Source organism: Petaurus breviceps, unplaced genomic scaffold (genome assembly GCF_028583685.1).
Source record: "Petaurus breviceps papuanus isolate PSGF00001 unplaced genomic scaffold, PetGlider_PUasm1.0 91133, whole genome shotgun sequence".
Classification (NCBI taxonomy): domain Eukaryota; kingdom Metazoa; phylum Chordata; class Mammalia; order Diprotodontia; family Petauridae; genus Petaurus; species Petaurus breviceps.
The window spans coordinates 97,090,086-97,103,183 of NW_027187419.1; the positions used below are offsets into that span (position 1 = coordinate 97,090,086).

General features: G+C 39.2%; 1 protein-coding gene across 3 annotated transcripts in view; it reads left to right on the plus strand.

Moving 5' to 3' along the window:
• NOSTRIN (nitric oxide synthase trafficking) overlaps positions 1–13,098 on the plus strand; it is an 85,769-nt gene that overhangs the window by 59,651 nt on the left and 13,020 nt on the right. For all 3 annotated transcript variants that reach the window (XM_069080819.1, XM_069080817.1, XM_069080818.1), the window contains 3 exons: positions 5,598–5,723; positions 9,228–9,345; positions 12,428–12,517. In XM_069080819.1, the coding sequence (XP_068936920.1) occupies positions 5,598–5,723; positions 9,228–9,345; positions 12,428–12,517 (334 nt within the window). The remainder of the gene's footprint in view (positions 1–5,597; positions 5,724–9,227; positions 9,346–12,427; positions 12,518–13,098) is intronic.

Here is a 13,098-nt window from a genome sequence, read left to right on the forward strand (position 1 = left end):
GGTTTTCTTTTTTTTTTTTTTAAGCAACCGGGGTTAAGTAACTTGCTCAAGGTTACACGGCCAGTTATTATTTCTGGGTGTGGTGCTGAGTATCTGAACTCGGATTTGATCCAGGTCATCCCGACACTGGAGCCGGTGCTCTTACTCGCTGAGCCACCTGGCCGCCCCTATCTGGGGTTTTTTTGACAAGGATACTGGAGTGGTTTGCCATTTTCTTCTCCAGCTCATTTTACAGATGAGAAAACCAAGGCAAACTAGATCAAGTGACTTGCCCAGGGTCACACAGCTAATAAGTGTGTGAGATCAAGATTTGAACTCAAGTCTTTCAGACTCCAGGCCCAGCATTCTATCCACTGGGCCATCTAGCTGAAAGCAAGTAGGAAAAATCTATTCTCTTTCAAATTGTTGTTGATGTTCTTCCTTTGTTCTCAAAGAGGACCAATGGTATCACAGGTGATATCTTGATTTGTGTGTGGATTAGATTTAAGTGGGGCAGAGCTACATCAATGCTTCAACCTCACTCTCTCCTCCAGGATCATCAAAGCCCAGTGACAGGACATAAGTCACTGCCATGGATATAATTATCATCTCTATGCTAATGACTGTCTTCCAAATGATTGCCCTTCAAATGTTTAGAGACAATGATCATGTCTCCTCCAAATTTTCTCTTCTCCAAGATAAATATCCCCAGTTCCTTCAACTGGTTTTATATGGCATATTCAATCATAAAGCATGTCAATCTCATCTGAATGCTTTCTAGCTGATCAATTTTCTTTTTATTTAAATAGTACCTTGAGTTCCAAATTTTTCTCCCTCCCTTCCTCCCATTTCCTCTTGCTAAAATGATAAGCAATTTGATATAGGTTATTTATGTGCAATCATGTAAAACATTTCCATATTAGTCCTGTCATGAAAATAGAAATAGAACAAAAAGAAAAAACATACAGAAAAATAAAGTGAAAATAGTATGGTCTTTGGTCTTTCTCTGACCAAAAAAAGTACAGACAAAACGCTTTTAAAATTTAATCTGCATCATTTACATTTTCTCTATCACTTTCTTATGTCTAGACTATCAACAAAATAATAAATCAAGTCCTGATCTGTGGTATTTGCCAGTTTCTGGGGTGTGAATGCTCACACTGAAAGTTTAGCATTGACTCTGGGGAGCTGGTGTGAGCTGGCTCCCCTAGTCCTATGCCTTATTTGACCCTCCTTTTTATCCCAATATTGTTAAACAAACAAACAAACAAACAAACAAAACCAACAGCCATTTTCATTGCCCTTTGCCTTCCTCATCAGCTTCAGCTCATCCTGAGCTCTCCTCTAGTGGCCCTGAGAACGATTCTGAAAGGATCACACTATGGCTTTCTAGGTGTCACACTGGAGAGTGCTAAACCTGAAGTCAAGAAAATCTGAGTTAAAGTCTTGCCTCAGACATTTACCCTGGACAAATAATTTAACCTCTTTTAGCCCCAGTTTCCTCTACTATAAAATGAGGAAAATAATAGCACTTATAGGGGTGGCTAGGTGGCGCAGTGAATAGAGTACCTGGCCTAGAGTCAGGCAGACTCATCTTCATGAGTTCAAATCTGGCCTCAGACACGTACTGGCTGTGTGACCCTGGACAAGTCACTTAGCTCTGTTTGCCTCAGTTTCCTCATCTGGAAAATGAGCTAAGGAAGAGAAATGGCAAATCACTCCAGTATCTTTCCCAAGAAAACCAACCCCAAATGGAGCCTTGAAGAATCAGACACAACTGAAATGACTGAACAGCAATCAGCAATGGTATTAATCTGTATTACCTGCCCTTGCTTCCAACTATTGCACATTTCTTTTTAAAACCTAAGTTGGTCAATGAATTTTTTGTGTAGCAATATCATTCTCTTTAGACAATTTCTTCTTCTGTTTCTCATCAGAACTGGTTTTATGTCATCAAAGTTTCATTCTTGAGAGCCACTTATACCTCTTAGACAAACTTTTCTTGTAGAATTTTAGGCCATGGGATCCTACCTATCCTTTCCGACCTCTTTGAAATTTGCTCTAGCAAAACATAAGGCATATGTCAGATTATGCCTGACTTTCTTTCTCTTTTGTATTACAAATTCTTAAGATAAAATGTTCACTTCTTCCCAAGGTTCCCATCATTTCTCTTCACCAACATTTCTCTTTTTGTCTGTCTCTCTTTCTCTCTCTCACTGTCTCTGTCTCTCTCTCCTCTCTTTCTCCCTTTCATTGTTTCTGTCTGTCTCTGTCTCTCTCTTTCTCTCTCTGTCTCCTCCCTCTCTCCCTCCCAGTGTCTCTGTCTCTTTCTGTCTCTGTCTCCCTCTTTCTTTCTCCTTCTGTCTTTTTTTTTCTCTTGCTCTTTATCAGAAAGCAACTAAGAATTTCTTGGTTAGTCCTAATGACAATTGAATTATGGGTTTAATTGCTGACTTCTTTCTTGAACTTTTTCTCTCATACATGTCAGGGCGTCTCTATTGCTAGTCCTCCGGTGCCATAACTACGTTCTTACTTGATGGATGGCCACAGGCATTTTTATCCTCTGCTCTTCTTTATTAGTTTAAAGTCCCTTTGATTACATTTGCAAGACTTTAGACAAATTAATTCTTCTCAGTCTTTCTTAGGTTTGCTCCATCCCTGGGTAAAAGGTCATTATTCTTGTATTTTTAGCTATGGTCCAAAATTCCAGATCTCATTCTCAAAGAGCTCCTTCCTAACCAACTACTTCCCTTCATAAATCTACTTTTCTCATCTGACATCCTTGCCTACAATTGGTACCAGTGATGAAAACATCAGTTATGTTCCTAAGTTCTCCAGTTTCATGCCCAAGACTTCATAAATATTTAGCAAGGCTTCTAAACTCCTTTTTGTGGTATGATTTATGCCCAAATGAAACACTAGAAGTGGTCACTAGTTCTGACAGGGATGGAGAGATTCTCTGTGATGCTCTCTACATATACCTCAAGGAAACAATAGATCCTCTTTCTCATCCTTCCCTCTCTGCCTCAAGCCCTAGCTACTGTTGCTACTTTCTCCTTTAACACTATTCCTTTCTGCCTCCTCTGGGACCTTCCTCCATCATTTACCTCAGCTCTCTCATATCTCTTCAATCTCTCCTCTCTACTAGTAATTTATTTTACACACTTGTTCATATCTCCATAATCTTCCTTCTCTTCATTATTTCTTTCTGCAGCACAACCATTTATTGTTTCTCCCATTTGCTACCTTAGGGTTGTCCTGGACCCTGGACTCCTCTTCATCTCTCATATTCAATCATTTAGATCTCTGCTACATCTATACATCCATTCTCTCCTCACTATTACCACTCCTGCTCCCCTAGAACCAGCCTTTGCCAGCTGCCTGTGTAAACCTTTCCTAACAAGGCATGTCCCCTCCCTTTCCTCCCTCTCGTTCATCTGTCTAGACTGCTGCCAAATGAAGATTTTCTAGGGTTAGGACATCTTCGTCACTCCTGTGCTACAAGTATTCAGTGGCTTCCTTTGGCTTGTCAAATCAAGTTCCGATTTCTGCACCTGATGTTCAGATTGATATCACTCTGCCTTCCTGCACCATCCAGAACTCCCTGCTCCATGCACTCAGCCCCTCAGGCAAGCTGGCTAACCCCAAGGGACCTGAAGGTGCTTTATATTCTCGTGACTGTTTTTTTTCAAGTTTTCTTCAAAATCTGAAATACTTTCTCTTCCTCTCTCTACCTGTTGAATTTCTATTTCTCCTCCTATGCACCCAGCTAAAATGCTACCTCCTATAAGAAGCCTTTCTCTATAAATATGAATTGTTATTATCTAGATAACTCCTAGCATGCTGTTCTGCAAACACTAGGTGCTTAATAAATGCTTGTTGTATCTGGTCAGATAGATTTGATTGTTAAGTTACTAGTCAAATCAGTTAGCAACATTTTGGACTTCATATTCGGGTGGGGGCAGACCCCCTTGGAGAAAGATTAGGCAGCCACCTATGTGATGTGATTTAAGGATCATGGCAAATGTCCCATCTAGTTCGTCATAAATATATAGCTCAAACTTGGCCTGAACCTGGGATTTCACTAGGGTAAGGAGCTTCCAGGTGAGACAACTCCCTTCAGCAGTGCAGACTGGCAACTTTTCTACAGCTAAGATTTTTAGAGTGTTGACTGGCCTTGGGAAGTGAAATGATTTGATCAGGGTCACACAGCTAGTACGCATCAGAAACAGCACCTGAACCCTGGTCTTCTGACTTGAAGTCCAGTTTCTTACCCATTCCCCCATGCAACCTCTTCCACATAAATCATTTATGAGGAAATTATGAAATGGAAACTAATTGGAGCTACATTGCAATGTGTTAGTGCTGTGGGAGGATTGGCGTGTTCCCAGCGATTAGAGCCTGGTGGGGTTATTCTGGGAAGGCTCCATGGAAAAAGGAAAGATTTTAGCAGTGTTTCACACGAGTCCAGCTTCTCTTGGCCCACTTTGCTTGCTTTGCATAATACCTAATGACATCTAATACGCCTAAGAGGCCCCGCTGTTGTAGCTGCAGGTTTTTATTGTTTGTGAACCAAATAAAAGCAGTTTCAATTATTTTATGATGGAATCAGTTAGATATTATGGCTGGGTGCCTTTAATCCATTTTGCAGAGCTGGAGTATCTCTCAGTGGGGGTGCTATTGCAGGGTCAGGATCATTTCAATTCACTCCTCCGCAAACCTAATGTTTTTTGGAAAACAAAACAAAACAACAACCTCTGCATCTTACCCGCTCTAAAACAGAGGCTAATACAAAATAGTGATACTTGTTACTAAATTTTTTGTGTGTTGCAAAAGTAGACTACGGGTCATTTGTTATTGTTGTTTAATTGTGTCTGACCCTTGGTAACCTTATAGGCTTATCAGCTGTATTGACCTTGGACAAGTCACCTAACCCTGATTGTCTTCTTTAGTTTGGTCAATTCAATTCAATGATTATTTATTGGTCATCCGTAATACATAATACTGTTTGTCTTCGTTTCTAGGGATGGTACATAAAAATATAAGAAACAGGGTGTTTTTCTTTAGTTCCCCTTGAAACATTTCAAGCTCCTCAGAGGGCTATGAAATTGAAGCTCCTACACTGTAAGACCAACTTTAATAATAATAATAATAGCTAACATTTATATAACACCTACTATGTGCCAAGCAGGGACTGTGTGCTAAGTGCTTTATAAATGTTATCTCATTTGATCCTCACAACACAGGTGCCATTATTGTACCCATTTTATAAATGTGGAAACTGAGGCAAATGGAGGTTAAGTGACTTGCCCAGGGTAACATATCTAGTAAGTGTCTGAGGATGGATTTGAACTCATTTCTTCCTGGCTCCAGACCTGGTGTTCTGCCACCTAGCTACCTTAAGGTTCTAACCAATGGTAGATATAGTAGTGGGATAGACAGGGGAAAACTATAGTAAAAATGTCAAAGATGAAGGAAAATGTACCATGATGGACAAAATGAATGCATACTTTCCTAAAAATCTCCTTGACTTCTGAAAGCACCTCTATTCCTCTTTCATTCTCCAAATGATGTCATCTTACCAATAGTACTCTTATATCTAAATGATGTTCCTGCAGACCAACCTGAAACTAGACCTTCTGCAAGCCAACTTCTTCAAATTGTCATCAGTATTGGCTGACCTGGAGCAGAGGCCTAAGCCAACACATCCATGCAGCTCTTGTATCTCTACATGGAAAGAAAAGGTAAGGCTCCTATATCTAGGATAGACATTGAGTTAGTGGGAGCATGTTAAAGTAATGGCCAGGTAATGTTGCTGCTAGGTTGCTAATTCACTGTAAATTTATAGGCAACCAAGGAACAAAACTATCCTCTCATTATTAGAAATGGAGGAACTCACTCACTATGGCCTATGGAATCACAGGATAAGAGGGAATCATGGACTTGAGAGATCAAGGTCATGATACATTGACATCGGGAGTGGGACTGAGAAGGAAGAGTAATCCATTTACTTAAATTTTAACAATAAAAAGTCATTATCCATTTTCTATTATACAATTAAACTTTGTTACTTAAAAATATAAATAAGGATGGGATGGAGTGGATAATATTGCATGAAGTATATGCTCTCTGTGCAAAAAGTACAAATGATGTAGCATTTTTTTAATACAGCTTTTATTCCTTTCAAGGGGTAACAAGAACTACCACCAACAAACTATTGCTAAGTGGTAATCCTACAGAACCCACTTTCACAATCAGATGAAAGAATATATTTGTTTCAATAAAAATAACTGATATTTTGATCACATTTAAGGTTTATAAAACATTTTACACATGTTATCCTACTCAAAGTAGGTATTGTGGGTGTCAATGTATTTGTTTTACAGATAAGGAAACTGAGGCTCAAGGAGTGGCTTGCTCATAGGCACATATCTAGTGTAAGAGGTGAAACAAACTGCTACTGCTGAGTTATTTTGGGTGTTTAAAAATGGTTTGCCTGAATGCCATCTTAATAAGGCTAAGCAATCCTTCCTTGATTTTTTTTATGCTATTAACTGATTTAATTAAGTTAGCTCACATTTTTCCATACATAGTGCAACTCTAAGCAAAGAATCATCATTTGAACAATTCAAGTTAATTAGACTTACATGTATATATCACTTTAAGATGTCATGGCTTCCTATATACATAAGTACTTTGATACTTGAAAATATTTGTGCATTCATCAATGTAGGCACTCTCACACCTTCTACCACTCACAACCCTTCCATTCTGGAAGAGATGGTTAACAGCAGCTTTTGGAAACTTTCTGGTGACGATTAACTCAACACTTAACTGGAGTGTTTCTCAACAAAGTCTATGTCCAAGCCCATACTCACACCCATTCAACGAGGTACTAGGAGAAGACTTTAGTGGGAGATGACAACTAAATGTGTGTACATAATACATCTGTGTGGTGCTTGTATCAACCTTCTATATAAACACGTTGAGGTGTATGGAAGGACTAGCACCTCTGGTGTAAGGGCCGCCAAGCCCTTTTCAGGCCTGCTCATTCACCTTTGGTGTCCACTCATCACCCACCTCTCACCTGTGACTCCAAGTAGCTGTAGCCTGGCAATGGCCACATCCTGGTAAACCCTCTGGGCAGGTGGGCTAGACCAGGTTGAGGGTAACCAGCAGGCCTCACACCTGTTGGTGAGTTAGGAGTCTGTCTACCCCCACGCATGTGAAGACTTCTCCTGGTGGAATGGGAAGATGAGAACAATTTGTTCCCAGGGCCATGAAAGCAGCTGCAGCAGGCTCTGTGGGGAGGTTAGGGCTTGGTCAGATATCGAAGACCCAAAGGTCATCCACTGCATCCCAGGCCATCACCCGCCATCTTGACTTTTACCTTGCCACTGGACTTAAATGATTCTGGAAAGAGAGAGTGGAGTTAACAACTTTGTGTAACTCTGCCTCACTCAAGTCCAATTTACGCGCAAGTCAAGACATCATCCATGATGTCATCAGTCCTCTTCAGAAACAAAGGACAAACAATAACAATGTATTATGTTTCTATATACACTGTAAAAATTACTCTTCTTGTCTTAGTGATTAGTCCAAAGAATGACAAAAAGCCTATGATCACAGCAGGGGGTGGTTACCTCAATGTTCTCTCCATAATAATAGCTAGCATTTTGATATTTGCAAATTACTTTATAAATATTATCTCATTTGATCCTTACAACAACCTGGGGAGGTGGGTGCTATTATCATCCCCATTTTTTATCTGAGGAAACAGAGGTAGAGATAGACTAAGTGACTTGTCCTGGATCACACAACTAGTGAACATCTGAGGCTAGATTTCAACTCAGGTCTTTCTGACTTCCTGACTAGAAATAGATGCAGCTAGATGGCTCAGTGGATATAGTTCTGGGCCTGGACTCAGGGAGACCTGAGTTCAAGTCTAGCCTCTTACAGCCACTAGCTAGCTAGTAGCTAGCCACTTACTAGCTGTGTGAACCTAGGTAAGTCACTTAACCCTGTTTGCCTCAGTTCACTCATCTGTAAAGTGAACTGGAGAAGGAAATGGCAAACCACTCCAGTGTCTTTGCCAAGAAAACCCCGTGGCCAGTGTTGGCAAGATAGTCTTACGGGGTCACGTAGAGTCAAACACCACTGAACAATAGCAACTTCTTGACTCCAAGTGCCATGCCCTACCCACTGTGCCACCTGGATGCCTCTCTTTCTAGGACATATCATAAAAAAGCACTGTGCCCAGTGTGAGCACTTATCCCAAGGTAGTCATTTCCCTTTTGGTGCTGCCCACAATCTGCACATTACCCTCAGTCGTTTGGACATACAACATTTTAGACTTACTGAAAACATTTTAAGGTTGAATTTGTATTAAACATATACAGATTTTATAGGTTTCACATGGAAATCAGAGTTATGAACACTGGTTGTAAAATGATGTAATTGTAGAAATTCTGGAATTATAACATCAGAAGAAAAATTGGATGGCATCATTCAGTAATATACTGAATGTAGTATTTTCACATGAGAGGTAACCCAATGGATGAAATGTTGGATCTGGAGTGAGGAAGACCTGAGTTTAAATCTTTTCTCAAACATTAGTTGTGTGATCTTGTAAGTGACACTTAACTTCTCTTTGCCTCAGTTTCCTCATCTGTAAAATGAAAATGACAACTGCACCTACTTCATAGAGTTGTTGTGAACATCAGATGTGTGCATGAGATGAGAACATGTTAAGCACTTTGCAACTTTAACATCCCAATAAATGCTAGCTATTATTATTATTATTATTAATACCCTAAGGAATAGTGTATAAATTATTGAAAAATTCCTTATTTTTAAAATTAATTTATTTATTTTTAGTTTTCAACAGTCACTTCCATAAGTTTTAAATTTTCTGTCCCCTTCTCTCTCCCCCCCCAGGGGGCATACAATATGATATAGGTTTTATGTGTAAACTCTTGTTAAACATTTTCACGTTAATCATGTCATATAGAAGAATTTGAATGAATGGGAGGAACCATGAGAAAGTAAAAACAAAACAAAACAAAAAAGAGAGCAAATAGTATGCTTCGATCTGCATTCAGTCTCTATATTTCTTTCTCTGGATGTGGATGGAATTTTCCATCATGAGTCTTTTGGAGCTATTTTAAATGGTTATTTTTATTTAATGGTCAATTTTATGATGACAATAAATAATCACACATTTTTCATTAGTTATGTTTTATTAACAGGACCAGACACATAGTTCAGTAAAAATATCACGTCCTTTTATGATGAAGAGATTAGAGAATGTTGTGAAAACAGCATCTTCCAGTGAACCGTCAAATAAACCGGAATCTCCACCCTTAGGTAACCTTATATCTAATCCCTAAATTGATTACTGGCTAAAATCAATGCTACGTGTTTTTATGTCAAAGAGAGGGGTTAATGACAGAAAAATATGTCATATTCACACAGAAATGTTGTGTGCAATCTGATACACACACCTCCTTCTGGAAGGTTGGTGGTCACTTGCCACTGCCAGCACCACATAACCAAACAGCTGTTTGGAGATTTTGCAGCTATAGTTACCACCATCCTCTCCAAGACTGTACCCAGCTTGAGAAACACAATTATCTGTGCTATCTTGTCTCAACCACACTTGAGGTCAATGGGACACAACCTCCACATAACCCCTTTTCTCCACAACTGCCAATCTGTACCTCCTAAACACCTCCTTCCAAATAGAGAGACAGACAAATTAGCCATTTCTTCCTCCCTTTGCTTGGCTAAAAGTTGGCAAAAGGAAAGGAAGAAACATAGAACATTGGAATACACTAAGATCTTCATGATTCACTAAAGCATCATGATACAGTGACTGAAAAACAGTGCATTTGTCATCTAGTAATAAGAATGAAAGTCGCACATCCTGTGACATTTCCTCATGTAAGCCTATGGCATGACTGGAATATCTTTACTAGAGAAATCATGTAAGCAACATACAAATTATCTAATCAATATACAGTGAGTTAAGGTGGGAAACATGTCTTTAAAAATTTAATTCCACACTATAAAACCTTAAAATTATACCTACTATAAAATTATAGCTACTGTAAAAATTATGCTAAAACCTTAAAATTATAGCTGCTGTAAAATTACAGCTACTGTCAGATTTCCTTTAAGTTATTTCAACAAATACTTGTTAAGTGCCCTAATGGGTGTAAGGAACCACACTAGACGCTAGTGTACAAAGAGAAGCACAAAACCCTTATGGAGGCTAAATCCTCTTGGAGAGGGACACAACATACTTACAATATAAAATAAATAAAAGAAAATTGGAAGGGAAAGAGAATATTAACAGCTGCATAGAACAGGGAGAGCTTCACAAAGAGGACGTCTCTTGAGTTGAACCTAAGCTGAAGATTCTAAGGGGCAGAGATCAGGAAGAAATGTATCCTAGGCATAAAGGACAGCCCATGCCAAAAGTGGGAACAGAATGTTCAGTTCAGCAAACAGTGATTGGGCCATCTATGCTATAAAGAGGAGAAATAAGAAATAATTCTGAATGGAACTAGATTTTAGAGGAGCTTGAGTGACTGGCTACTGAATTTGTATTTTATCACAGAGGCAATGGGAAGTCACTGAAGATTTTCGAGCAGAGTTTGGGGGCAATCTATGACTCAGGAAGATGATGCTGGCAGTTGTGTAAACAAAGAGAGGGAATGAAAGATGGGAAACAGATGAGAAGGTTATTATAATAATTCAGATGAATGGCGATGAGCCCCTAAACCAATATGAATGGGGGTGGGGAAAGGGATAGATGTGAGAGATAATGTGAAGAGAGAGTCAATAAGGCTTGGCAGTTGACTGGATATTGGGGGATGAGAGGGAAGAAAGAGTAAAAAATTACTCTGAAGTTATAGCATTGGGTGACTAGAAGGATGGTGATGCCCTCAAGAGAAATGAGGACATTTTACAGATTTTTTGAGGGTGGGGGAAATGATAAGCATCATCTTGGAAATGCTGAGTTTGAGATGTCTCCAGAATATCTAGGTAGAGATATCTTGTAGTTGATTGGTGATTTAGGCTTGAAATTAATAAGAAATGTTAGGGAATAAATCTATGGATTTAGAAGTCATTTGCACAGAAATGATATTTGCACATAGGAGAATGGATGCAACCATGAAGACAGAAAAAGGAGAGGGTCCAGAACAAAGAAGATCCAGAAGTGGCCATCATTAGGAGACAGGGGAGATATGGTGATCCAGAAAAGGAAACTGAGAATGAGTGGTCAGACAAAGTGAGAACTAGCAGAGTAGAGTATCATAGAAGTCACTTTGACCAGAGGGTATTGTATGGCTGAGAGTGGGCTTGGGTAGGCAGTGTCAAAAGCCAAAGAAAAGTTAAGTAGAATAAAGGTTGAGAAAAAAAAAAAAAAACCCTTGAGACAGAGCAGTTAAAGGATCATTGGTCAACTTGGAGATAACAATTTTAGTCAAATGGTAGGCTTGGAAGACAGCCTGCAAAGAGTTAAAAAGTTAGTGGTAGATTAAGAAGCAGAGGCAACAATTATAAATGGCTTTTTCTAGGCATTTGGCTATAAAAGGGAGAAGACATATAGGATAGTAACTTGAAGGGATGACGAGGTCAAGTGAAGGTTTTTAAAGGATAGAGAAGGCTTGGGTGTGCTTGTAGATAGCATGGAAAGAGCCAGTAGATTAAAAAAAAAAGATTGAAGGAGAGAAACAGAGACAGAGACAGAGAGATAGAGAATGATGGAAGGTGCAAGGATCTGGAGGAGACAGAAAATAGTGAGTAGCATGAGTGACATAGGAAAAGGGGCTGTCCTTGGCAAAAGGACAGGTCATCCCTTTCTCAGAGACTGGAACAAGGGAGGAGATAATGAGGAATGGTGTAGATTCAGCATTGAGGAAATGGAGCTGGATAGAAAAAAGAATGGATTGCCTTGATATTTTTTTAATTAAGGCTGAAGAAGGGATCTTCTACCAGAAGAGAGTGGTATAGAAGTCTTGAATATAGGAACCCTGTTCAGAGGGTGTTAACCAATTAAAGAAAATCAAAAGATTCACCATGCAACAGGGACAGCCCAGACTAGATAGTATAAATTTTTAAAGGATCCTAATATTTTAGGTAGTTGTATGATTTCTTTCCTCCCTGTATAGCTGTGGGAAAGAAAGTGAGGAAGGGTGGGGCAGGGAACACAGGGTGGGGTTTGATAAGGCTAGAGCAGTTATGAGATGAGAGGCAAGTGACTCAAAGTCAACCCTATAGGGTCAAAAGTCAAGACTATAAGAAGAATAAAGTGAGGTCACAGTAGTGGGGATGGGCTGGCTGAAAGCCTATCAGATGCTGTTATTCAACTATATAGATTTCCACTATTTCTCTTTATCTAATGAAACCTTGTAGTAATTGCAAATTAATTTGTTTCTAGCTTCAGGAGTCATCAGTCTTGGTAATGGTACATGCAAAGCCTTATATCCATTTCAAGCCAGACAAGATGATGAGTTAAATTTGGAAAAAGGTAAGAAACATCCTTAAGTATTTAGAGGCCTTTCTCTATTTTAAATAACAATCCCATCAATAAAGAACCTCCCTTTGTCTTAGTTATATGCTCAGGAAATGCCTATTATCTGCTATAGCTCAAGACTACCTCATGAAGTCAATGCAAATTTGCTAACCCCACCTTTCAGAGGATAAAACTTTAAGCTCATGGAGGAAAAGAAATTTGATGAAGGTCAATCAGTGAGTATTTCATGTGTTCAGTCTCAGGAATTTAATATGCTTTATGCATGGGAGCTCTCAGGATCTTAGGCTCCTAAAATGTCACAGTTAAAAGGGGCCTTAAAGATCATTAAAGTTCTTAATTTTAGAAAGGAAGAAACTGAGACCTAGGAATGTGATTTGCCCAAGGTAAAATGGCTAGCTAATGACAGAGCTCATGTCTCCCAATTCCAAAGCCTATGAATTTTCCACCATAGCCTGCCATCATTTAAAAATTTAATCTGGCATGGAACATTTCATGTAGGTATTCTGTAATGGGCTAAATAAATCTGTCTTAAAGTGGGTTAAGAATAACTGATGAACAATCAATCATTAAGTCCC